This window comes from Eublepharis macularius, chromosome 1 (assembly GCF_028583425.1).
Source record: "Eublepharis macularius isolate TG4126 chromosome 1, MPM_Emac_v1.0, whole genome shotgun sequence".
NCBI classification, from domain to species: Eukaryota; Metazoa; Chordata; class Lepidosauria; order Squamata; family Eublepharidae; genus Eublepharis; species Eublepharis macularius.
In genome coordinates, this window is record NC_072790.1 from 199813313 (window position 1) to 199840188 (window position 26876).

Genomic DNA, 26876 nt, shown 5'->3' on the forward strand with positions numbered 1-26876 from the left:
GATAGACAAGATCACCAGGTTGTAAATCCCATTCCGCCGCACGATGGCGGTCGGCGTACTTTTTGTAATCCTGCTTGGCTTTGACGAGGTGTTTTCTTATTTGAGTCCATTGTTGAGCTGCTTCCCCCCACCATTCGGAGACGTCCTGGGAAATGGCAGTAGGAGGGGGAAGCGCTTCAAACGGGAATGGTTTGAAGTGGAAGCCATAGACGACTTTAAAGGGAGTTTCTCCTGTGGAAGCGTGTACGCTGTTGTTGTACGAGAACTCTGCCAAGGGGAGTAAATCAAACCAATTATCCTGCTGGAAATTAATATAACAACGCAGAAATTGTTCCAATATCTGATTAGTCTTTTCTGATTGTCCGTCGGTTTCTGGATGATGGCTTGAACTTAACCCTTGTTCAATGCCCAGTAGTTGTAAGAGCTCCCGCCAGAAGTTGGCAACGAATTGTCCGCCACGATCCGAAATCACCTTTGATGGAAAAGAATGTATTTTTACAATGTTTTTTATAAAGATGTCGGCTAGTTTTTTAGCAGAAGGAATGGTGGTGCAAGGTATAAAATGAGCTTGCTTGGAGAACAAATCAACTACGACTAAAATGCAAGTGTGCCCCTTTGAAGGGGGTAAGTCAGTGATAAAGTCCATAGAAATTATTTCCCATGGCCGACTTGGTGTTTCTAAAGGCTGTAAGAGTCCTGGAGGTTTGCCCTTTCGGGATTTGGCGCTGAGACAAATGGGGCAAGATGCTACATATTGGGAAATGTCCTTGCGCATGCCCGGCCACCAAAATTGTCGTTGCACTAAGTGAAGCGTTTTTAAGTACCCATAGTGCCCTGCCGTGGGGGCATCGTGACAGCGTTGTAAAACTTCTTTTCTTAAACTTTTGGGTACATAGAAGCGATCTCCCCAAAGCCATTCCCCTTGATCGGATTGTTGCAGTTTGTCTTTGGGCACGTCCCCCCCTCCTTTTCCACTTCAGCTTTCAGTTTTTGTCTCCATCCCTGATCGGGTTGAGGGGGTTGGGTTGCGCGGCTGCGTGTAGTCACCACGCCTCCTAATTGCGTAGGCGAAAAGACTGTGTCAATTGTCTCCTCCCTCTTGCTTTTGTGCTGGGGCATGCGTGATAAAGCGTCGGCCAAAAAGTTAGTTTTGCCCGGTAGAAAGTTTAATGTGAAATTGAACTTGGAGAAGTATTCCGCCCACCGCAGTTGCTTGGCGTTTAGTCTACGGGGGCTGCGTAGGGCCTCTAAATTTTTATGGTCGGTCCACACCTCGAAAGGGTGACGGGCTCCTTCTAACCAATGTCTCCATGTGGTGAGAGCAGCTTTTACGGCAAAGGCCTCCTTTTCCCAAACATTCCAATTCCTTTCAGCTTCTGAAAACTTTCTGGAAAGGAAGGCGCAGGGTTTGAGCTTCCCGTCCTCCCCCCGCTGCAGCAGTACGCCCCCAATTGCAGTATCGCTGGCGTCGACTTGCATTATGAAGGGGTGGTTTTCATCGGGGTGTTGTAGAACGGGTTCCGAAATAAACTGCGTTTTGAGGTGATCGAATGCTATTTGGCATTCTGGCATCCCAGACAACCTTGCCCTTGGTTTTTTGGCTTGCTCCCCCTTGTCTTTGGTTTTTAACAGTTCGGTTAGGGGAGTGTAATCTGAGCAAAATTTGCAATAAATTCTCTATTAAAGTTGGCAAAGCCCAAAAAGGATTGTAGTTCTTTGCGGGTTGCCAGGGTTTGCCAATTTAGAACTGCTTGAATTTTGCCGGGATCCATTTTCAAGCCCTCTTGGGAAATGCAGTAGCCTAAGTAAGTGAGTTCTGTTTTGTGGAACTCGCATTTGGAGAGCTTAATGGGCAGTTTGTTATTCATGAGCGTGGTTAAGACCCTTTTTACAAGGGCCACGTGTTCCTCTTCAGTCTCCGAATAGATTAAAACATCATCTAGGTACACCACAACACCTTTATATAGGAATTCATGCAGTACTTCATTGATCATGGACATGAAAACCGAGGGGGCCCCAGCCAGGCCAAATGGCATAACCAGATATTCGTACTGGCCGAGGGGCGTGTTAAAAGCGGTTTTCCACTCATCCCCCGCTCTGATACGAACATGGAAGTAAGCGTCTTTCAAATCTAATTTCGTAAAGACCTTACCTTGAGCCACGACGTTGAGTAGATCTCTGATGAGCGGGATGGGGTAGGCGTTGCTGGAAGAGACAGCGTTAAGTCCCCGAAAATCTGTGCATAGTCTTAAGCCCCCATCCTTCTTTTTGACGAAAAGGACTGGCGCGGCATGGGGGCTGTTAGCAGGTCGAATAAATCCTCTTTGGAGATTGAGGTCAATGAACTTGCGGAGCTCTTCCCTTTCGTTAGGACTCATAGGGTATAGACGGCCTTTGGGCAGTGAGGCGCCCGGTAAAATTTCCACGGCACAGTCCGTCCTCCTGTGAGGAGGTAAAGTATTAGCTTCTTCCTCTGTGAAGGCTTGGGTGTACGCTCTGTATTGCTTGGGTATTTGGTTGATTTCTTCCTGGGTGAGGAGAGCAGGCTCAGTGATAGTAGGGTTGTTACCCCAATTTTGGTTCCATCGATGATTTTTGCAAGACTCCTGGGTGAACGTGATGCTCCCCTCTGCCCAGTTGATGTAGCGGTTGTGATCGCACAGCCATCGGCTCCCCAGGATCAAGGGGTATTTGGCAGTGGCACTTATAACAAATGATCTTCCTTCCCAATGCTGTCCCATGCCTGTTATGACCGGGGTGGTTTCAGTGGTGACTGGATTCATATTAGTGCCATCCATTTGCTCAAAAATGACAGGTATTTCTAATTCTTTCACCGGAAGTACTAGCCCATTTACTAGGGCTGGTGCAATAATGTCTCTGGAGCAGCCCGAGTCTATTAGGGCTTGCACACAGATGTGCATTTTCTTGTCAGGGTTCACCAAAGTTACTGGTATGAAGAGTATGGACCCGTGAGGTCGGTTCGAAACCGGAACTGACTGAGGTTTGATCTGCCGTTTGGGTCCTTTTACGACAGATCCATTTCGTTTCCCGAGGAGGGACTCTCTGGATTCTCCCCCCCCCCCCCGTTAGGGCTGTTGGGTCATACTCCTTAACTTCTTCCAGTTCTAATCCTCTTTCGGGAGGGTTTCTCCGAGAAGCTCCTCTACCTCTCCCTGTTCTGGGAGCTGGCGTAGGGCGCGGTGGCGCCGGGTAGGCTGCGGGGGCTGGGCGTCTTAGTTGGAGCAGAGGTCTTTGCACAGGCCGATATGGGCATTGCGCCGCAAAATGACCACTTTGGCCACACTGCAGACACAACCCTTGTTGTCATCTAGCGTCTCTTGCTCCACGAGTAGCATATCCAGCCCCCCGGCTTCCTCGGACAGGAGTGGAGGAGCGTCTTTGGCCCGGGGGTTGTTGGTGTTGTTCCACCAAACGAACTTCTAGCAGGCGATTTTCTACTTCGCAGGTTAATTGGATCCACCCTAACAGCGTAGGAGGGTTATCTTGCATGAGAGCTCTGTCCAACAATTTAGGGTTTAAGCCCTGTTTGAATAAAATGATTTTGGTGGATTCTTCGCACCTTGGGCATTTGGCAGCGAGTTGTCGGAATTTTGTGGCATAGTCTCTAGCCGACATGCTGCCTTGCCTGATAGCCTGCAATTCAGTTCGGGCTCTAGTTTCTTCCAGGGGGTCCTCATATTGGGCTCGAATTGCATCCACTAGCCCTTGGAGTGTATCCAACTCAGGGGCCCCAATGTCATAAAGTCCTACATACCAGTCAGCTGCTTTGCCTTGGAGACGTGATCCCAGGTGCTCGATTTGACTGGCTTCACTCCCGAATAGATGCCCCCATCGATTGAAAAATTGTACTACTTGAACAAGGAAGAATCCCAGTTTGGAAGGGTCTCCATCAAACGTAGCGTCCAGCTTGACCCAACCCATGGGAAGATTTTGCCTGGGGGCTGGTGCTGGCATTGGGTAGACATCGAGCGGGGCAAGTTGTAAAGGAGGCTGTCACGGTGCTGGCGGTAGCTGTGGCAGAGGTTGCTGAGGATAAGGTTGAGGTTGGTGCGGTGGGGGCGCTCCCGGAATCGGCTGGGGAGGTCCTCTAGGTGCAGGTTGTAAGGGCGCTGGCCGTAAAGGTGCCGGCCGCCCCTGCGGTGGGCCTCGAGGCGCTGGTAGGAGAGGAGTGGGAGCCAGCCGCAACGGAGATGGGTGAGGAGAGATGGGTTGGAGAGGAGCCGTGCCCCCTCGCGGCCCCGGTGTGCCCGTCCCGGGGATGACTCGTGGTGTAGTTCCTCTCGGGAGGCTTGGGGGCTGGCTCGCTTGGGTCGTGGGTGGAGGCACTATAGGGGAAGCGGGCTCCAGCGGTTGTCCTGGTTCCCCTCCTCCTCCTCCGGTCCCACTGCCAGCGGGAGTAATTGGGCGATCGGGGCGAGGGTCTTCTGGACTCGGTTCTCCACCTCCCCCGCCGGCTACGTCGGCATCTGGTATGATCAGTTGTTCGGGACGGGGTTCTCCTGGACACGGGTCTTCTGGGCAGGATCCTTCCCCGGTGACAGAATCCGCGTCTCCCGTTTCTGGTGGCTGTTGCGGCCACGGTTGGATAGGGCCCTCCGGACGGGGCAGAAGACTTTGCAGGTTAGACAAACTTTGGCTGATGTCTGGTAGACCAGCTGGTGGTTCACGACCTCTGTCCCCCGCCACGAGCACTGAAAGTAGGTGGATGGCGTTTGCTAAACTTTCTTCCATGCTTGCTAGTCTGGTCTCCAACACTTGCACTCTATCCGTGGTTTCCTCCTCCTGTTCTGTAAACCCCATAGCTCCGGTAGTCTGCGAGGTCTGCACGGTTTCGGCCTGCGGTCTCGTGGTTTCCGTCTGTCGCCACGGTAAGGGTATTTCCACTCCTTGTTCCTCTTGAGATCTCGCGGCTAAAACTCCTTTTGTCAGACCAGTGATTGCTGATATTCCTGAGTCAATTGCAATCGTTCAGCTTTGAAGCTGCACCCATTGGTGCTCACTTACGTCTTGTTGCCCCGACCACGGGGTGACTTCCGTATAATCCCAGCTCAGGGCGCCATGGCGGGACGTCTCCCATTCCGTTTGTTCGGTCGTCCTGTTCCAGTACAGCCACGGTCGGCTACTGGCATGCTTGGGTATAGATTCCAAACTGCGTCTGTTATCCAGCTGCGTTTGCGTGAACATCGTGCTGGCTCTCCGTTCCCTCGTCTCCCTTGGTCTCGCGCCCCACTGCGTCGGAGTGGGCAAGGAGAACAGTGGTTCGGCTGTAGCCCTAGGCAGAGAATCAGCACTGCTGGGAGCGAGGGTATAAAGCGTTGTAACCGAGGAGCTGTTTCCTCGCGGTACAGGTTCTTGAGGTTCGAAACCTTGAGAGCCGGGAGAGGCATACGGGTCAAACAAAGGATCCCTGACTGGGACAGCTTTGGAGTCCGTCTGATCCGGCTTAGGCATTGAAAAAGTCGATTGGTAACAAAATGTCAGAACTGTGGCTAGATAATGTCCTTACTCCAGACTACCCTCTGCAATTAGACAACAGTCCATTGTTTCCAAAAGGTCTTTACTGAAGAATTAGTTCATTATAGTCCACTAGCCTGAATACAATATTCAGGATGGTACATATGCATTGTTACCAATGACAGGCAAAGCATGAGGTACAAAGTAACAGATCACAGCAGGCCCAACCTTCCCCCACAGTTCTCAAAACAACCCCTTTGAAGTTAGGAGAGCGAATGTTTCCCAAGGCCGGTTCTTGGTGGAACATCGGTAGCCAAAACAATCCTTTTCTGTGAGACAGCTGCCTGGGAACCTTGGCACCTGTGAAGAGAGCACTTAAATACTGAAAGGATTAAAAATGGAGTCGGTTAAGCAAAGGCATACAAGAAAGCATTCTGGACCTGACACAGTTCCCATGATCATTAGGAAGAAAAACCAATATAAATATAGACTGTAGATTCCCATCTACAATCTATATTTATATTGGTTTTTCTTGCTTTCAAAATGCCCTGCATTGCAAAATACCCTGACTAGTGAACTTTGGAAAGCCATAAACTCTGGAGGTCCTCTGAGTAGTAAACCCTCTCAGAACCTGTGCATTATACCTCTCTCATCAATCATTGCATTTGGTTCTGACCTGTTCTGTGCCATGTACATAATTGTAAATGCAATCCCAGTGTGATGTGCTTGGCTGACATCTAAGTCCTGGCAGGACCGCTTGTACGTCATTGTACTTCTTGAGCAACCACAATGTCAGGCCCAAAAGGGACAAGATGATAAAATAGTTTTCTTTATATTGTATCTTGAATGAGAAGTCGGCCTCTATTTTTCACAAGCTGTTGTTTCCATTCTTGAAGAGTGTAACCAAAACACATTAGTTGTATCATAAGCTCATACTTCATTCATGTTACTCAGTTCGTCTAGGCCTCCAAATATTTTGAGTTTTCCATCATTGTCCTTGAATATACCCATGTGTTTCTAACCATTTTATTCCTATATAACTAGTTTGAATGTTCACAAAATGAGTTTCATTTTGCCATCATATTCATTTTTACTACTCTTTGTATTACTGCTTTAAGTGTACATGATCTAATGTGTGTTGTGCTCTCCTCCCAGGAACAGTAGGCTACTGCTAACATGCTTCTCTCCCCTTTTAGACAGCAATACCTCTTAGAGATAATATCCAATTCCACAAGATTCCCCTATGAGCGTAGTTGTACCAGGGAACTGCTTTGCTCTTTCAGTACTAGTAGTAGTATGGATCTGAACCCAGAGTTGCATCCCAAGGTCGTCTTCCACTAACAGAAGGCTTTTCTGTCAGTGGCTCAGGGGTGGTTGTTGTAGTTGTTTTTGTTTTGCCAATTCCCTTCTCCTAATGTAGACCTGTCTTCCATGAACAGCATTTCAGGGAGCTCAGTAGGTTGCATTGGGGGGGTCAGGGGAGGCAAAAAGTTTCATTTTGTCAGCAGAACTCTGCTGGACACTAGCAATCAGCAGAACTCATACAGGTTACTAGCTATATTTTAGGGAGCCCTCTTGGATTCCTCCAAAGTATGTCCTATAGAATGAAGTGGCTGCACACACAGGGGAAATCAGTGAAGGCGAGTCCATGACGTTTAGGCACCTTGAGAAATCTGCATTTCTCAGGGTCCTTTCTGCTTAATACACACACAGTGATGGTGGCATTCTCTGCACCAAGGAGGATGGGCTTCAAGAGAACACTCCAGGATTTTCCCCTCTCCCCTGCTACCAACAGGCCAGAAGAGTGAAAATGAGAAATTGTGGTTAGCACCCAGAAGCCTCATTGGGCTCCTGAAGATGTCATCAGGAGTGTGGTATGATTTCCAGATTTCAGAACTGGGATTGCAAAAAGCCATTCTATATTGTTCAGTGGTAGAACATTGACTTTCGATGCAGAAGATCCTAGTTTTATTTATTTATTTGGGTACTTGCCATCTTCTGGGCATGGAGTAAGATAATATTTGGGGAGATGTGGGGCTTGCAAGTTGATAGCCACTGGGTGTGTGTGGGGGGAGGTATTTGTGAATTTCCTGCATTGTGCAGGAGGTTGGACTAGATGATTGTAGAGGTACCAACCCTATGATTCTATGATTCTGCTTTTAATCTGCTTTTCTTCACTCAATGTGGACTCAAAGCAGCTTACAGTATCACTGGGGGTGGGGGTGGGCACACACATATACAACAGAAAACCAAAATATTTAAACCCAAATTACTTTCTGCCATCAGCAAACTAATATGCAAGTAAGGGAAAAGGGCAGAGCAGTTGGTAGCAGCTCTGCCTTTAATGGCTACAATCTCTCCCCAGGCAGGCATCTCCAGTCCAGATAGGAGGTTATGTGAAAGAACTCTGTATGCGACCCTGAAGGGCCATTGCCCTTATTTATTATTATTTATTATTTATTTATTTGATTTGATTTATACCCCGCCCTCCCCACAGATGGGCTCAGGGCGGCTAACAACATTAAAAAATACATTAAAATCACAAAGAGTCCAGTAGCACCTTTAAGACTAACCAATTTTATTGTAGCATAAGCTTTCAAGAATCAAGTTCTCTTCTGCTACAATAAAATTGGTTAGTCTTAAAGGTGCTACTGGACTCTTTTTGATTTTGCTACTACAGACTAACACGGCTAACTCCTCTGGATCTATTAAAATCACAAAAACATACAATCAACAATAATTTTTTAAAAATCGTTAAAATAGTCCAGGAGCAGGCTATTTAGACAAATATTGGGAGTCCGTATACAGGCATAGCAGATGGCTGAGGGCAGCCCCAGAAGAAGTTGTGGTCTTAGATGGAAGAAGGAGGACACCCGCTGGCACTCAGCCGAAGGCCTGGTGGAACATCTCTGTTTTACAGGTCCTGTGAAACTGTAACAGGTCCCGCAGGGCCCGGATCTCCAGTGGGAGAGCGTTCCACCAGGCTGGGGCCAGGACAGAAAAAACCCTGGCTCTGGTTGAGGCCAGACGGATGTCCTTTGCGCTGGGGACCACCAGGAGTTGCTTGTCTGCAAAGCACAACACCCTGCAGGGGACATAATTGAAGAGGCGGTCCCGCGGGTATGCAGGTCCCAGTCCGTGTTGTGTGTGTTATGTGCCGTCAAGTCATCTCCAACCTATGGTGACTCTATGAATGAAAGACCTCCAAAACATCCTATCATTAACAGATTTGCTTAGATCCTGCACACTGGGGGACGTCAAGCCATATCGTTTTAGGACTTCCACTTTTCCTGCTGCCTTCCACTTTTCCTAGCATTATTGACTTTTCCAGAGAATCTTGTCTTCTCATGATGTATGATAGCTTTAATCTTGTCATTTTAGCTTCGAATGAGAATTCAGGCTTGATTTAATCTAGTACCCACTTATTTGTCTTTTTGGTTGTCCATGGTATCCGCAAAACTCTCCTCCAGCACCACATTTCAAATGAATCAATTTTCTTCCTGCCAGCTTTCTTTACCATCCAACTTTCACATCCATACATGGCAATGGGGAATGCCATAGTTTGGATTATCTTGATCTTGGTTCCCAGAGAGACATCTTTATCTTTAAGGATAAAGCTCCCTCACAGCTGCTCTTCCAAGTCTCAACCTTCTGATTTCTTCATTGCAGTCTCCCTGTTGATTGATGATTGAACCAAAGAATAGAAAATCTTGAACAACTTCAATTTCCTCATTGTCAACTTTAAAATTGAGTAATTCCTTGGTAGTCATTACTTTTGTCTTCTTGATGTTCAGCTGTAATCCTGCTTTGGCACTTTCTCTTTTAACCTTCATCAGTAGTCGTTTCAAGTCTTCACTATTTTCTGCCAATAATGTGGTGTCGTTTGCATATCTCAAATTGTTAATGTTCCTCCCACCAATTTTCACTCCACCTTTTTCTAGAACTAATAATCCAGTTTTCCTTATGATATACCCTGCATAGAGGTTGAACAGGTAGGGAGATAATATGCATCCTTATCTGACACCCTTGCCAACTGGAAACCATTCTGTTACTCCATACTCTGTTCTGACAGTAGCCTCTTGTCCAGAGTACAGATTGTGCATCAAAACAATCAGATGTTATGGCACCCACATTTCTTTTAAGACTCTCCACAGCTTTTCATGATCCACACAGTCAAAAGCTTTGCTGTAATCTATAAAACACAGGCTGATTTTCTTCTGAAATTCCCTGGTGCATTCCATTAGCCATCGTAAATTTGTAATGTGATCTCTGGTGCCTCTTCCTTTTCTGAATCCAGCTTGAACATCTGGCATTTCTTATTCCATATATGTAAGAGTCTTTACTGTATAATTTTGAGCATCACTTTGCTTGCATGGGAAATTAACGCGATTGTCCGATAGTTGCTGCACTCCTTGGTATCCCCTTTTTTGGAGATTGGAATGTAGACTGAGCGTTTCCAGTTGGTGGGCCATTGTTTTGTTTTCCATATTTGTTGGCATATTCTTGTTAAGATTCTGATGGGCTTCATTTCTGTGGCTTGAAAAAGCTCTATTGGTGTTTCATCTACTCCAGGTGCTTTGTTTCTCTCAATTGCTTTGAGTGCAGCTTTTACCTCACTTTCTAGGATTTCTGGTTCTTCATCAAAAGATTCTTCATCAAAAGTATCTGTCATCCTTCCATCTCTTTTGTATAGTTCTTCAGTGTATTGTTTCCATCCTTCCTTTATTTTGTCCTGATCAGATACTGTATTTCCATGTTGATCTTTCAGCATCCCAAATGGTGGCTTGAATTTCCCTTTGATTTCTCAGATCTTTTGGAATAAGTCTCTTGTTCTTCCTTTTTTGTTGTTCTCTTCTATTTCTTCGCACTGGTTATTATAATAGGTTTCTTTGTCTCTGCATGCAAGCCGCTGAAAAGCTGCATTTAGAGTTTTGATCCTGTTTCTGTTGCCTTTTGCTTTTGCTTCTCATCTATCTTTAGCAATTTTAAGAGTTTCCTCAGTCATCCATTTAGGCTTCTCCTTTCTTTTGGCTACAGGAAGTCTTTGCACATTCTTCCTTGATAATATCTCTGGTTTAAGTCCGTAGTTCTTCTGGCTCATGATCAATTAAACTTAGTATTGCAAATCTGTTCCTTACCTGGTCTTTAAATTCTTCAGGAATATTATTTAGATTGTATTTTGGCACTATGATTCTTTTAGTGTTTCTCTTCAGCTTTATTCTAATTTTTTATTTTCGCAAATCATGATCTGTATCGCAATCAGCTCCTGGTCTTGTTTTAGCTGAGAGAATAGAGCTTCTCCATCTTCTGCTTCCAATTATGTAATCTATTTGGTTCCTGTATTGGTCACCCAGTGATTTCCACGTATACAATAATCTTTTTGGTTGCCTGAAGCATGTATTAGCAATGAACAGGTTGTTGGCTTCACAAAATTCTATGAGCCGCTCTCCTGCTTCATTTTGTGATCCTAATCCAAATTTTCCAACTATGTTTGATTCTGCTTTTTGCCTACTGTTGCATTCCATTGCCTATGATTGCATATCTTGTTTAGGTGTATGGTCAATTTCTTCTTGGACACTTGTGTAAAAGTTTTCTATTTCTTCCTCCTCAGCAACCATAGTTGGAGCATAAACTTGAATGATGGTTATATTAACAGGCTTTCCCTGAAGTCTGATTGATATTACTCGGGCAGACTTTGCGTTGTAGCTCTTAACTGCTTGTGCTATGCCTTGCCTCACTATTAGAACAACACTGTTTCTTCTGAGTTCATTTCTGTAGTAAAACACTGATTTTCTGACTGAAAATGTCCTGAGTTGGCCCACATTAGTTCACTCACACCCAGGACTTCAGTGTTTAAACGTTCCATTTCTAGCTTACCTGTTTTCATACTTCTCACATTCCATATTCCTATTATATGTGTCACACAGCTTTGGACGTTCCTTTTGCATCTATTCACATCTGCAACTGGACATCCTTTTGGCTTTAATCTAGTCACATCATTAAGAATAGTGCTATTCGTACTTGTCCTCAGATCTTCCACAGTAGCCATCTGACCTAGGGGTCCTGTCTTCCAGCACTATATCTTTTTCATTTTGGATTGTCTCATCATAGGGTTTTCAAGGTAAGAGATTAGCAGGTTTACCATTGCCTTCTTCCGCTTCGCAGTACTAACCAGTGTTAGTTGAAGTGAAACTGCCAATGTCTGTGAAAGATCCTCCACCAATGTCACCTTCCACTACTGCTGCTGGCTAGTTGCTAACCTTCAAGAATTCTTCCGCTCCCATCACCATTGGAACATTCAATTCTCTTCTGCTGATGTGACCATTGATTCTTGAAGGGGGTGGATACATCTTAGTCTGGTTTTTCAACTTTGTCCATTCCGCCTGGGGTGACTCTTCCAGAAGTTTAGACTGTTGACCAAGCCTGTGCTCCTGACAGTGTTGCTCTCAGCTTCACTAACACACTCAAACCCCCTCACCATGTTAAGGTGTGTTTCCAAGAAAGGGGCTTTTTGCTGAGCCCATCCTAAATTAAGGGAGGAGGAGAGGGGGGAAGGTTGTTGTTACTGGTCAAAAGACTTTTCTTTAACCTGAAGACAGAAGAGGACATGCCTATAATACAAATGTAAATAGGTTAAATGGCCAAGCTTCTATATAAGAAATCCGGAGAATTCTAGTTAAGAGGAAAAGAAAGGTGTCGTGTGGCCCAGAACATGAAGTGAAAGTCCTATATGGAAGCCTGGGATCTACATCACAGAATTTCCAGCATCCTCACTGGTAGAAAGCTGTTGAACTGTACCAGTGCCTCATATCTGGCAAAGTTCACACATGACTTTTTCTGGTGTTCTAGAGCATGGCCAAATGCAGGATACTCTCAGTAACAGGACTCTTTTCTATGTGAACCTTCTTCATCTATAGGAAGGGTAGTGGTTTGATAGCAGAACACATGCTGTGAATGCTGATGGTGGCAGGTTCAGCTTCTGGTGTCTCCTGGTAAACGATGTTAGGTATCAGAGTTGTTAGGGAAGACTCTGCCTGAGACCATGGAGAGCTGCTACCAGTCAGAGTAGGAAGTGGTGACCTAGAAGGACGAATGTTCATTGCGAGGTTGTGGGAACAAGTCACCAGACAATGTGTGACATCCCTAACTCTAAGGGAAATGAAATATGAATATGGCAGGGTTTTCTTTAGAACTTGACAGTTTTTGATGTACCTGATCTATGTAACTAGACATTTTTATACAGACAAGTTAAACTTAGTTTCTATTCACATTTCAGGGCAAAAGTTTGTGAAATTGTATATCTGAATCTCCGTAGTCATGGAACTGCATATTCTGAAACATTTATTTTCCTGTTACATTTTTCCAACAAAACAATACATGTGATCTGGTTTATATTAGAACTTATTAATGAATGTGTACATTTTCTTTTTAATATTCCAGGGGAAAGCAGTGGTATTTGCTCCACTCCGAGGGAATACTCTAAAGCAGTTTTGCAATCTAGCTGAAAAAGCTGGTTTCTCTATCCAAAGACATGAAAATTATGATGAGCACATTTCAAACTTCCACTCCAAGGTTAGTTTTCTGCTTGTGTTAGATAACACTTTAATCCGCATTGCATTTTGAAGAGATCATGGTCCTTTTGGCAGGTAACCTAAATGTTTGATTAAAGTACTCTTAGGTATGCTGCTTCTAAATAGCTATTTTTTTGTATCTGATTATTCTGTGTGGTAGAACCATCCTTTATCTTTGCATGTCTAGAAGAGCTTTATAGAAGCTTTTCCTGTTTACCATTTCCTCAGAACTAATCTGTTCATTCATAAGGGGTCTAATTCAAAACATTCAGAGGTTTAATTTAGCTTACCACACACACACATCTATGGCCAGCAAACACACATATTTTAAGCGAAAAATCTTGCAGCTGTTAACTCTATTAAATGCTGAAAAACATGGAAATAAATAGGAGGTGAATGTCTAATTGTATCATATCATGGTTTTAAATCCTTATCTAACTCTTTCATAGCTGGGTCAGTTGGCAGCTTCAAGCTGCGAAATCGCACACAGAATTTCACAGTTGTGGGGTTATATGTCGGATCTGGGTACTACAAGATTTAGGTCAAAGGAACTTATCTGAGTGCGATTTCTAAGCTTGCTTACAAAAAGCGACTGTTATCACTGTCTTCTTTTATTACATACAGGTGTAGAGCAATATAGGAAACAGAAAAAGTGTTCAGCAGACATTTTTTTAAAGAATTACCTTAAGCTCTCCCCCCCCCCCCAATGCTTCCAATCAATATCCATTATTACTTGGGGTTTTTATTTTACAGCGTAGTTCAGTATACAACTGACAATGAGAGTTGGGCTCCAAAGCCACTTCTCTTCCTGTCCCCCTTGTCAGTTGACTGAAGGTTCCAAAATGCCATAATAGGTCCTGTGCGGAACAACCATTGGGCAGAAGCCACAATTCCCCACCAGTTTACCAGAGTATTTTGAGTCTGTGCATTAGTTTTATACACCCAGGCCTAATTCAGTGATCCTTGCAAAAAAGGATATGTGAGTTGCAGCCTGCATAGCACTGCACTGTGAAAATACAGAGATAGTATGAGTAGCTGCTTTCATGGCTCCCTTTCTGACTTACAACCTTAAACCAGAAGGCAGAAAGGGATAATCAACTTTTTTTTAGTAACATTGTATTTTAATGGTGCTGGATTAATTGGGTTGTCATCATGGTTTTCTTTCTGATTAGTGGCATATACTAACTTGCACATTCACCTATTTAACCTCTGATACAGAGAACTAAATGCAGCATAGGAGAGGAAGCCGTTCAGAGAGCTGCCATAGAGCTGTGCTCTGTTTCTCAGTGCAGCACTAAAGCAGCTACTCTTGCTCTAACCTGGCTCATGACCACAATCCATCAGGTCAAAACTCTTTAGCTTCCTTAAGCTTGGCCTGGAACTATAAAGTGGAACATGAGTGAGCAAAGGGTTAATATGATAGTGATGCCTTAGCTGGACATGGTCCAACAAAAGATTAATATTGTAACAGCAGGAAGCCATAGCAATTTATTTTGACACAGTGAAGCAAGTGTTATTTCATTGGCAATATCAAGCCAGTGCTAGTTGCAAGCAAGCCAGATTCTGAAAGCTGCAAGCTAGGGAGAGAGCGGTTGCACCAGCAGAGGACTTTCTGTACTGTTTGTGGGGGAAACTATCCATGGCCCTACCCCTTGCCTCAGTTCTTGCAATTTCTTTGAGACCCAGGCTTTGGGCAGTCACCATCTTGCTGAAGCTTTAGTCTGTGCTTGTTTGTATCCTGTCATATTGCTATAGTGAAATGGAGTACTCTTGCAGCGCTGTAACTGGAGCCACTGAATTGCCTGTTTTCTCATTGATCAGCTAAGTTTGTAGGATGCGCTTGACTGTTGAAGGGCTTCTGGCTGCTGCTCTGAAGAGACTTTCTGGTCAAATAACCTTTGGCTGTAGGCTAATCTCAAACCCTCTCCTGACTGAATGGGTTTATATTATTGCTTCTGGTGGATCCATAGCCCAGTGGTACTTCTGACATCAAATGGAAAGGGGCTCTTCTCAGTTCTCTCACCTCCTTCTTAGATTCCTGGTGTTTTCGTTAGCACAGTCTGGAATAAAAGGTATTTGCATAGCACTTCTCTCTTGCTTCTCAATCTAAGAGGTTTGGTGGTGGCAGGAAATATTCCAATGCTTGGCCACTCACTCAAATAGTAGATTTTTAGTAGCCTCATTTATGTCTGTGCAACTCCTCTTGAGGAAATGATACCATCCTGCAAACTCTGCCTGTCCCTGTCTGAGCATCCATCACAGGAACCTCTCACTTGGTGGAATGGCTCACCTGGCCATGTCAGGAAGGCCCTTACTGGTATCATCTCAAATGTTATGTGATATAGAATTCTTGGGGGGGGGGCTGATATTATGGTGTGGGATGTTGAACTGTTAGTTTTATGTTTGATGACAAATTAACATCTTCACTTGATGACTTGCTTTATGAGATTGTCACCTCTGTGGTGATTTGCTACTTCCTTGACTGCTTATGTTGTTTGGTGATACTGCATATGCATGTGAGAAAACGCAGTGGCTGAGATTAATAATAACTGTTCATATATACTGCTCTTTTAGAGAAATTAGATCACTTAGAGCAGTGAACAAAGTCGGTGTTGTTATTATCCCCACCATACAGCTGGGGAGCCAGGGCTGAGAGGAGTGGCTCACCCAAGGCCACCTGCTCAGCTCATGGCAGTAGAGGGATTCAAACCAGCAGGGAGCTGATTTGCAGCCCAACCACTTAGCCACTATATTACAGTAGAGAATCAATAACCATTAGTTGCTCCAGAGAAGAGCAGGTAGACTGACAGTGCAATCCTAAGAACACTTTGCTGGAAATGAGCTCAGCTGAATAGACTTGAGTAAGATTCTGAGTAAACCTATTTAGGATGGCATAGTAAGAAACAGACAAAGGCTCAGCTTGGTTCACTACCAGTAAGAAACAGGGATATCAGTCCTTCAGGAAACAGCTCTGCACATTATATATGTACATAGAGGGCCAACATAATGGTCAGAGATCCATTGTCTTTAATAATCACATTGTCTGTAATGCTGCTCTCTACCTTTCTCTAAATCAGTCTACCCCCCACCCCCACATATTACATCAAAACATCCTGAAGTTAATTCATTATTTAATATTTTCCTAATTAATCAATATTCTTTTCTCTATCTTTTTTTTGCTAGAAAAATAGATCCTTTAGTTTCCAGAAGCAAAAACTGAAACAGTATTGTGTGGCTTGCTGTGACTTCTAACTTTTTTGTTTTGTTTCGGTTAGTGGCTGCTGCAAATCCTACCATTAAAAGTTTACATGTTGAGTGGAGATTCTTTTTTCTCTACTATATGTCCCTTCCCAAACCTCATCTTTCCCTGGGATGCGTCTGCTCCCCAAATGAAGGAGAGGCGTTTTCCTTTCGGCTTCATGTTATCCTCTTATCCCTACTGTTTTGGAATAGAGCGTAACCAGCTGGAGAACTGTAAGAAGCCTGATAATGCAGCTATTTTCTGCTGTCCCGTCTTAATCTTGTTACACAAATGGTTGTGGAGAGATTCATGAATTTTAATTTTGCCCTCTGCATTAGTGCCTCATGTCACTCATACACAGCTGCCTTCTATGGGGAGTTGTTCACCCCACCTCCTACAACAGGGGGAAAAATGAGTTACAATCTTGGCAGTAGTGCAAGTAACACACACACACACACACACACACAAAATCCACAGATTTAGGCAACCACCCATGAAGCTGATTAACAGTCAGTGATCAGGAGGAACAGCTTTGCCTCTTAAACTTTTCACCTCTCATTGTTAGCTGTGAAATTTTATTTCCGTTCAAAAGCAAGCCTGTAATCAAAACTGGGCCTTCCTATGCTATATGCCAGGGCTTTTGTTTAAAATTGTACCCACACCATAGAATTGCCCCTAGTCAAGATATAAAGCAGCAAAAAGTTTAGGGTATTTTTTTAAAAAATGTGATGATGGTGGTTTCTTTTAAAAAACACACATACTCAATAGTAATGGTTATTTTCTTCTCTTTTTTACATCCATGTTACTCAGCTGATAATTCTTATACTAATCTAGTGAATATAAAGCACATCATTGTTTTATTCGGTCAAAATATGCATTTACAAGCTTGGTTTGCTTTCTTTGCAAATAATATATTGGAATCTTCTTTTGCACAAGCTCAATTGTGTATACTTTCACTAAAGCCTAAGAAGCATTTTTCTCCTCCTTTGAAATAATAAAAATATAAACACTCACACATTACTGATTTGTATTTTAATAATAATAAAATAAAGCCGGGTGGTGGTTGTGTGTGTGCTTTAAGGACAACTAGGATATGAGCTCTAGATGTTGTGTCAAAAGAATGGTCATATTGCCTTTCCCCTTATCTGTTTGAAATGCCACATTATGAGTGGCTGGTGCTTATAATCTGTATGGTGTGCTGTTGATAATTGTGGCTACTGTAAAGGGTAAACAGTATGAATTCCTCTCCTGCTGCTGCTGTTCACCCCGTGGGTCTGAGTGTGTTACATCCAATTAGGAGGTAAAGCATAATGCTACTAAGAGCAGCCATATAATTTATTTCAATCCTCATAGGCCTCTCCTGCTCTTCTCCTCCCCCCACCTTGCCTGCAAAATTGAAAAATTGTTTTATTCACAATTTGCTTTTCGTTGTTCATGGGTTTCAAAAGGCAGGTTTATGAGGGATTTTTTTTTTCATTTCACAAAATTACAATCATTAATTGGGCTCGGAAGTACAAGCTTGATGTATGCAATAACACTGCATAATATTCTAGACTGAAACGTATGCACTGTTTGCAAATGGATCTGTATGCATATATGAGTACAATAATGTTATGTTTCCCATGCACTTATGGCTGGATAACAGGTTGCAGTAATACATGGCTTCGTGGCATTTCTTTATTTGTTTAACATCCCCCTGCTAATCTGGAATGGTGTGGTTGTGTCTGAGATTGTTCTTAAATTCTGTAACGGATACTTTGTGCTGGCCACCAGAGGTCACTAGAGAATTCAGGTTAAAAGAGGCAAGGGGGGCATATCAGATGGGCCACAGCCCTAAGCAGGAACAATTTTTTGCAATGGGTTTACTTTAGAGAGTTTGCAGTACACTCGTACTGGATGTCAGGTTAGTGAAGCAGTTGACCCAAACCCCATCAGAGGACTATGACTGGCAATATGAATGAATACCCATTAGAAGTTTATTCTTCAAGAAAATAATTTTTGCCAATAAAATATGCATATGTGTATGGATTGTTCATTTCTATGCCAGCAAATAGATTACAAAGTGCAACAGAGGAAAGTTTTTAATTGAAATGTTTCATTCCACTTTTATTGTTTTTAATTAGGAAATGTTCCTAAATTCAAAAGGCCTGCTAGTTTCTAGCAACAAAAAAGCTATTACTCCTTAGACAGTAGTTAATTTATTCTAGTACATGTCCCACAAACATTCATCCAGAATAAATCAGTTAATGTTTAAGATGTTCAAGTCCATTTTTGTCATTTTAAAATAAAACATCCTGGCTGCTGAAAAAGTAGTTTGTGGGACGCAAAGTCAGATATCTGGTTGAGAACAATCTTATCCAGGCTGAATTTCCTCAGTATTAGAGTTAAAGATATAACCGTGCTAATTGTCATTCCTTTAGTAAATTTTGAACATCTTTAGTAAAGTGAATTAGAATTTTAAAGAAATTGATGCTGGGGGGGGGGGGGGGGGGCGGCAAAAGGCACCATATCCATAGATGGCAGGTTATACTCTGTAGTCAGAAAACAGGAGACGAGAAACACCCATGTTTAAATAATAGCAATAATTACTGTGGCAAGGATCAGCTAATATTTGTAACTCATACTACAGAGGAGAGATGAGTCTTATCTGAATGGGAAACATCAGCAGCCATTGATTTCTCTTCCCCAGTATCTTTTGGGTTTGTTTTGGTTTCCGTCTGATCTATATTTTGCAAAGAAAATAGTTTCATTGAAGATTTTTAAAATATACAGAAAATTTCCAACTGATTTGGATATACCAATTTATACCAATAGGAAAACACTTGCCAAATGAAAAAAAAATCTTTTTCTGCCTAAATGAGTATTTATTTCTAACAAGAATTAATTTTATATGGCATGTGAGTTGATGAGTTTCATATAATGTCAATTCTAGAAGCCACGGATGGGCTTCAGTATTTTAAAAAATTGAATTGCACTTTATTAATATATGAAATCCCTCAGTGTGTCCTTTGGAATGACTTCTGTGCAGATGCGCAATGTCCTGTGATGTATCACAGTAGTCTGTCTATCTTTAACGTAATCTTTGCTGCAAGTCAGAAGGTCCAACATTTTGAAGATAAGTTTTAGCCTTCATGCTAAATTTCAACAAGAAATTTAGTGTACATTTCAACTAGATCCTAACTGGAATCTACTTTAATTAATTGAGTGAATCAGTTATTTGCATTTATATATTGCATACATGTTCCCTTACGATCTACAGGAACACTTTTTTATGGTACAGCTGAAAAGAAATGAATTTACAAAACTGAGAAAGCTTACTAACCATTCTGTCATTGTGGTACTATCTGACACGTAACTATAATTGTTGCTACAAGCAATTTAATATTTTATAAAATTTATTCCCTTAAAGAGTTCAATTAAAATTGTTTTGTATCCATCCACGACACTGTATTAACGGTGCTGTTCTTTGTTTTGTTTCATTTGCAGTTGAAAAAAGAAGAAAGAGAGATTTATGATGAAAATCTCCACTACCCATTCCTTATTATTTTAACCAAACATGTATAATATATGTGGCAGGTATATTTTGATTTTAAAGAAAAATTACAGCGACAAAAGTATGCCATTTTAAGAAAAAGTGATTCCAGTTTGTTGAGATGAGAAATCCCTGAACTGTATAGTAAATATATCATTCCAAGACCCCCCCCCCACCCAGTTTTTCTTTAAAAGCCAGTCCAATGCGATGAAGTCTTTAAGAGCTCAATTTCTCTCCCCCCCCCCTCGTGACTTCCATCATGCACCCGGTTGCTTCATCTCGACAAAGAGTGCTTCTGCGATTACATTTGAATGCATCTGTTTTGTGGCTGTGTTTGACCATCTGTAAAACACTAAAGGATTTCTTGTTCTAGTAAGTGAAGAAAAGAAAGATGCTGATAATTTAGGGGCATTATACACAACCTATTGCATTATAGATGCAGCTCATCCTATATTTTGATCCCCCCCTTGCTATTCTCGAAATTTGCCTTATGGCTTTTCCTCCCCCCTCCACCCCCAGCAAAACGTTTCAAACTTGCTTTGCTTGATTACTTAACGTTTTTTGACAACAGGATTTTTTTTGTTCTCACCCCATAGATGTATAAGAAATTACTGCCTCAAACCAAAGCCTCATAAACTGACCATTTGTCCTCTGGACACAATGGCTTGGCCAGCCCTCCGCTCCTCCTCTCCAATTATGTGTGATTAGTCTCAGTGTGTTGTGTCAAGAAGGGGGAGTGTGCTGAGTACTTATTATCTGTTTAGGTACAAGAAGAGCACTGTGGCTATGAATGAAAAGTGAGCCTTTATCAGTGCTGAAATCTAACTGCAACTGTTCCACAGATCTCTTGTTAAAAACAGATCTTTGCCTGAGAAATTCTCAGAGCTACAGCAATTGTGAGGGATTTTCTTCCCCCACAGAGGTATGCAACCCCCGACTCCTAAAATTAATGTTCCAGCATCTTGTTTTAACCTATTCTATGCCTCACGTATATGGCTAATGGTTACTTACTACGAACAACAGTAAAGGTTAGGGCCCAGTGACTGGGGTTTGTTCTCTCACTGGTCTCACAGAAAAGTCTCACCATCTAAGAAGCTGGCAGCCTGGATTTAAAAAAAAGATTCTAAACCCACATACCTTTTCTCCCCCCTCCCCAGTTGTTTAAGAAAAAGAATCCTGATAATATCTCATATAAATGCAGTTTGTTGTGCAATTGGTTGATGAAATACATTAAAATAATTACCTTTGGATTGTTGCTTTTCCTCTCCGGTTTAACAAATTGAATTGTACACAAAAGTCCTGCTCCCTTCACTGCTCTTCTCCAACACGTTTCTTCACCACCAGTTTGCATGTCCTTGTATTCAACACTTTTTATGCTCCATTAGAGCACCTATATGGATCTAAGAAGGCACAGGTCAAGTCGCAGTTAGATCATACATTTCTTTCTCACAAAAACCTGAATTGCAATGCCAAGTGATGGGCTAACATCACAATAACAGCAATTTATTCCTCTTTTGATAAAACAGCAGTCTATTCTCAGTGTTGGATAAAGACCAGGGGCAATGCAAACCAGCCATTTATCCTGGTATTTCAGTGGTAGATCCCCTTTTATGGATTTTATGGATTTCACATTGAGACTCTACTGTGTGGAATTTCTCCTAAGAAATTATAAGAATTTAGAAACGACTTAGGTTTATTGTAGAGGGAATGCTCCATCTTCTCAGTATGCCTCCTACAGATGCAACATATCCCAACAAGGTAGGTATTCAGTATAAATCTCAACACAGACCCACAAAAACTGGTGAAAGTATAAACCTTCTGTGCCTCTACAAATGTTCTTAGGAACAGGACACATTGATGAACTTGACAATTTTCATCTAATGGCCCTGGAAATTATTAGTCCACTCTTTATTCCTCTGAGGAGATAACAAGTATATCAAAATGAACAACTAATTATTGTTGTTTGTTTCTTTTTCCTGCCTGTCATGTCAGTACAAGCTGGTGTCTCAAATGCAGGCTATTATCCCGTAAGGGTTTAATTGAAGGGGTCTTAAGAACACGATCCTGCAAACATTTATGCATTGAGGCTGAATGGTGAAGCAAAATTGCTCATGCATATAATTGATGAAAGGACGGGGGCCCTCGACTGTAGCATTTGCTGTTTACAATCATTGTGTGAATAAACATTTTGCTTCATTCCTTCTTTTCCCTGTCCACTTTAAGAAAAATCATAGAGGTGGTCTTTTTTGTGTTGTGTTATGGGATGCTCTTCTGATTTTTTAACAAATATAGGAATATATTCACTAAGTTTATGGTATATTACTGGTAAATATTTCAATGGTGTTTATACTCTCCAAGATGGTAATAAAGTTTTTTTAAAGTTAAAAGCATGGATAATTTTTGATCTCAAGAAAGCACCTGTATTAATAACAAATGTAATCATACATCTGCATATATTCAGCTATACTTTCATAGCCATCCACCTTGTCTTCCTTACATTTGGGTTTAATAAAAAATAATAGTAGTACATATTAGTGTATGCCCTAAATAAAAGTTGATTAATGAGCAAATGTCTTAAACACCCTTTGAAAATGTAAAGCACTTTATAAGGGCTGGTAGCCAATGGAAACAATACACTCATGCAAGTTTTCTCATAGGGTTATAAGAAGCAGAGCGGAAAGCCTGTCGTTCTTCTCATTCATATTGAAATGACAACTTAAGACCCTCTTCTTGTCATAAGCTGCGGCAGGAAGAACACTGGGGGCCCCTAAATCTGAATGTGAATATTGCTACTGAAATGCCAAAAAAAACCTAAGGAAATATAAACAGATTTTTTTTTACAATGAAATTAATATTGATGTACATGTAATCACTAAAAGAGGTTTTCTGGAAGGTTGCAAAGTCAATCTTTCCTTCACTGAAAATTAAAATAATGATGGGAATTGAATAATTTATTGCAAGAAGGGGGGACGTGGATGAAGCAGAAGCTGTTACAATTAAGCAGTTTGTGAGGAGATTGCAGTTGTCCTAGAAATAAAACTTCTTCAGCTTGCTCTTCATTTTTGGAGTGTGTAGCTTGTGCTTTACATATGCTGTGTGCCCCATTTTTTATTATTTTGAGGTCACATAAATGACATGAAGAGGACAAAGAAGATTTTTGCTCCTGTTAGCGGCTGCAAAGGAAATAAGACAAGTTTTTTAATCTGAGAGGTCATATATTCTAGGTTGAGAGTCTTGAGCTGGAAGGGCAAAATTCAGTAAAAATCAATTCAGGGAGGGACAAGAGGGAAGGAAACCGGCAAAAGGCAAAAGCAAGGTGAGGTGGGACAGAGCAGAGGGGAAAAGAGCAGAGCAAGCCAAGATCACAAGCAAGGAAGTTATTGGGTTACTCAGACCAAAGAGCTGAAAACAGCACAAAAACCTTTTAACTGGCTGAGAAGCTGCCATGTGCCCACCCCTCACCAATCAGAAGCTGAGGGAATAAATGGGAATGTCTCTGAGCTGTTGTTTGTTTCATCACCACCCCAAGCTTGGGAAGTGGTATGCTAATTCAGCTCCTGCCTGAGAAACCCCTCCAGACCACATGCCACTGTATATTTGAAGACACGTAATCTCTCCAGTAAAGCTGAATGAATGCATAGCAGTATTTGACCCACTGGGATCTTTTGCTGCAATTAAGACTTTCAATAACAGCAGCAAATCCTAACAATTTTTTCTTGGATGGAAATGTCACTGAAATCATCGTGTCTTACTTCAGGGTAAATATAGTTAGAATTGGCCTGCAAAGTCATACCCTTTAGCGTTTCACAGATGAAAATAGAGACACAATTCCAATCCCATTCTCCCATTCTCACTACAATGACTACTGTCTGCATGTCCCCTCATTACATATTGCTGTATACGCTATTCGTTTATTCTGAAACAGTCTATTCTCAACTGATCTAAAAGCCAAGAGAAATGCATGATTATGATGTCATGACAAACCACGGTTTGTGCAGATAGCCTTCGTCTTACACTCTTTGGCTACCTATCACCAGGATCCCTGAAGCTATTCCAAAAGGAGAGAACTACCATGACTTGATCATTCAGACATAAAGACCGGCCAGTTTGCCAAAACGATGATTTGCAAACCGCCTTCAAAACAGTTTGAGATTCTAGTTTAATAGTAATCAATCGGCCTTTGGCCAAATCATGGTATGCAAACCATGGCCTGTTGTTACATCTGAAAATGTCCAAAGCAAAAATAAACACAATAGGGACTGATTTATGAGGGACAGATAAAAACAGTGCCTAGTGTAAAGATAGTTGAAGCATATGCAAATCTTGATGTTCTTGATGGCCACATGGTCATTAAATAAAATAATAAAATCACTAAAAATAATGGGTGGCTTCCATAACTTTATTCAGCTCATGGAACACTGTGAGCAGAATGGAGTCATAGGAAGCAGCCCCTCCCATCTAACAAAACAATGTTAAGCAATTGAACTGGTGTATTGATGCAGTTTTTTTAGAAGGTGCTTTTTCACATTCACCGATACTGTGAGGACACCTCAGGTTTACAAGGGTATGAATTGAAATAAATTGTTACTTCAGCAGGACTAATCCATTTTCTGTATTTTTAACCTCTTATTATTTACCAGTCTTATTAATTAATTAATGCATAAGTAATTAAACATTTCATGACATGGAAACTACCCAGTAGGAGCATATCTACATCAACAGACAGTGCCTAGTAGTCTTTGCCAAAGAATCTCTCTCAGCCATTTCTTACAGCACAGCCTTATTATTGAAGTAAAATTCCTTAATAATTCATTTTGCATAGTTTGCAGAAAGTGAATAGAGTGCTAGCTTTACTGACCTCTTCAGACAGGCCATCACATAATATGGGGGCCACCACAGAGAATGTACATGTACAGGCAGCTGTTGATTTTGCCCATTTGCACGGTGGTACCTGCAGAAGTCCCTGCTCATATGACCAAAGATGCAATGGCTTAGTGTTGAGAGTGAAGTATTCCTGCAGATATGAGGTACCTAGGCTATACGTCAAAACCTTGAACTGAGCCATTACTGGGTCAAGAAGACAAAAGATACATTGTTTGAATTCAGTGTAGGTTAAAATCACAATTCAACATGACAGCTAGTGGCTCCAGATGTAGGTATGATCCCCACACCAAAAATTGCTCCTAAACAGTTTGATAGGCTTAACAACAACAACAATAATAATCGACTTATATACTGCCCGTCAGGACAACTTAACACCCACTCAGAATGGTTTATTATTATCCCCACAACAATCACCTTGTGAGGTGGGTGGGGCTGAGAGAGCTCCAAGGTCACCCAGCTGGCTTCAAGTGGAGGAGTGGGGAATCAAACCCAGCTCTCCAGATTAAAGTCCTGCTGCTTTTAAACACTACACCAAGTTGCAAGAACTCTGCAATGTGAATGCATATTGAAATGCACATCTGCATCCAGATCAGCAACATATGTGACATAATAGATTGGGTCTTTGACTTTATATACATCAAGCATCCATGAATTTGTCCTAGCCACAGTCATATTCCAGATAATAAAAGAGTCTGGTGATAACTACTGTTGTGTATTGGCTTTTGTCAGTGAACTGGGATGCTGTATATTGGTAGGCATCTAACAGTGCAATCCTAAGTAAAGTTATACCCTTCTAAGTCCATTGATGTCAAACCTCCCCCTCCAACAGTAGCACCACCATTATGGTACCCTGTGGACAAGATGGAACATAGTGGACAAGATGGAACCATTCAGAGCCCCCATAGGCCAGAAGCCTAGGTGCAGAACACCAATTCCCCAGTACCACTCTGAAATTTACCTTTGAGGTAGTACTGGAACAATTGTAGAACAGTGCCTTCCTGTCACCCCAAAAGGCAGTACAGAAGGATATTGTGATTGATGGTATTAAAGTCATTCATATGGTTCCTTCTGCTGGACATTATTACAGTGATATGGGGGCCAGACCATACAGTGACACCATTTGAGGTGCCATTTGAGTGTCATTTGAGAAAAATACACATGGGAAGAAGACAGCAAAAGATATGTGAGTCAGTGCCCCTACAAATCCTCGTCTAATGTTCTATGTACATGTTGCAAGGATAGTCTGTGGAAGCAGTCTTTAAAGCTTAATTCAAAGGGCCATGAGCTTTCATGGGTTGCAGCCTACATAATGCTAGAAACATGAAACTGCCTGGAAATTTCATTAGATAAGCACTTCATGATAGTAACCATAGCTAACCTGCAAAAATTCCTGCTGCAACAAATGTGTTCACAGTCACAGGAACATTCCTTTTTTTCTGTCTCATTTCTGATCTCTTCCATTAATATGGCTGTCCAGGATGGAAACAAGATCAGTATCAGGCCCTGGGATTCTGTGTGATGTCTCAGTGGATACCCACACTGAAAGACTGGTCCTGAGAGCCAAGCTACAAGTGACGCCTGACACAGGTTGGACACTTGTCAGCTTCCCTCAAGTTTTGATGGGAAATGTAGGCATCCTGGTCTTGCAGCTGTAATGGAGAGCCAAGCTGTAAAACCAGGATGCCTACATTTCCCATCAAAACTTGAGGTAAGCTGACAAGTGTTCAACCTGTGTAAGGCGTCACTTGTAGCTTGGCTCTAAGTTATAAGTTAACACTAGTAACAAAGCCCATTGTGGGGAAAAATACAATGGGCTCTAGAAGAGGGAGGGCAGGCAGGCAGGCTGTGCCTCCTCCTCCATGACTGATCCTGGCCAGGTGAAGGTGGGGGACGGCATTGTCACCTGCTCAGCTCCTGATTCCAGCTGGGTGAAGGGGGGACAGGCATTGCAACCCAGTCCACATGACCCCAGCTAGGTGAAGGCAGGGTTGGGCATTGCCACCTGCTCCACTCCTTATACCAAACAACTCAGTGGTAAAACCACACTGGAGGGAAACACAATAAATATACACTTATAAATGTATAAATATATTATTTGAAAAATGTTTAAAGGTGAAAAGTGACTAATGTTTAATAAATATGTTACAAAATATTTCTATACTAAAAGCCAATA

The 26876-nt window shown here is 42.2% G+C and overlaps 1 protein-coding gene across 1 annotated transcript in view; it reads left to right on the plus strand.

The window, feature by feature from the left end:
- CAMKMT (calmodulin-lysine N-methyltransferase) overlaps nt 1-22163 on the plus strand; it is a 457417-nt gene extending 435254 nt beyond the window's left edge. The window contains exons 10-11 of the mRNA XM_054983651.1: nt 12916-13047; nt 19774-22163. Coding sequence (XP_054839626.1) covers nt 12916-13047; nt 19774-19851 — 210 coding nt within the window. The 3' untranslated portion in view covers nt 19852-22163. The remainder of the gene's footprint in view (nt 1-12915; nt 13048-19773) is intronic.
- Nucleotides 22164-26876: the final 4713 nt, after the last annotated feature.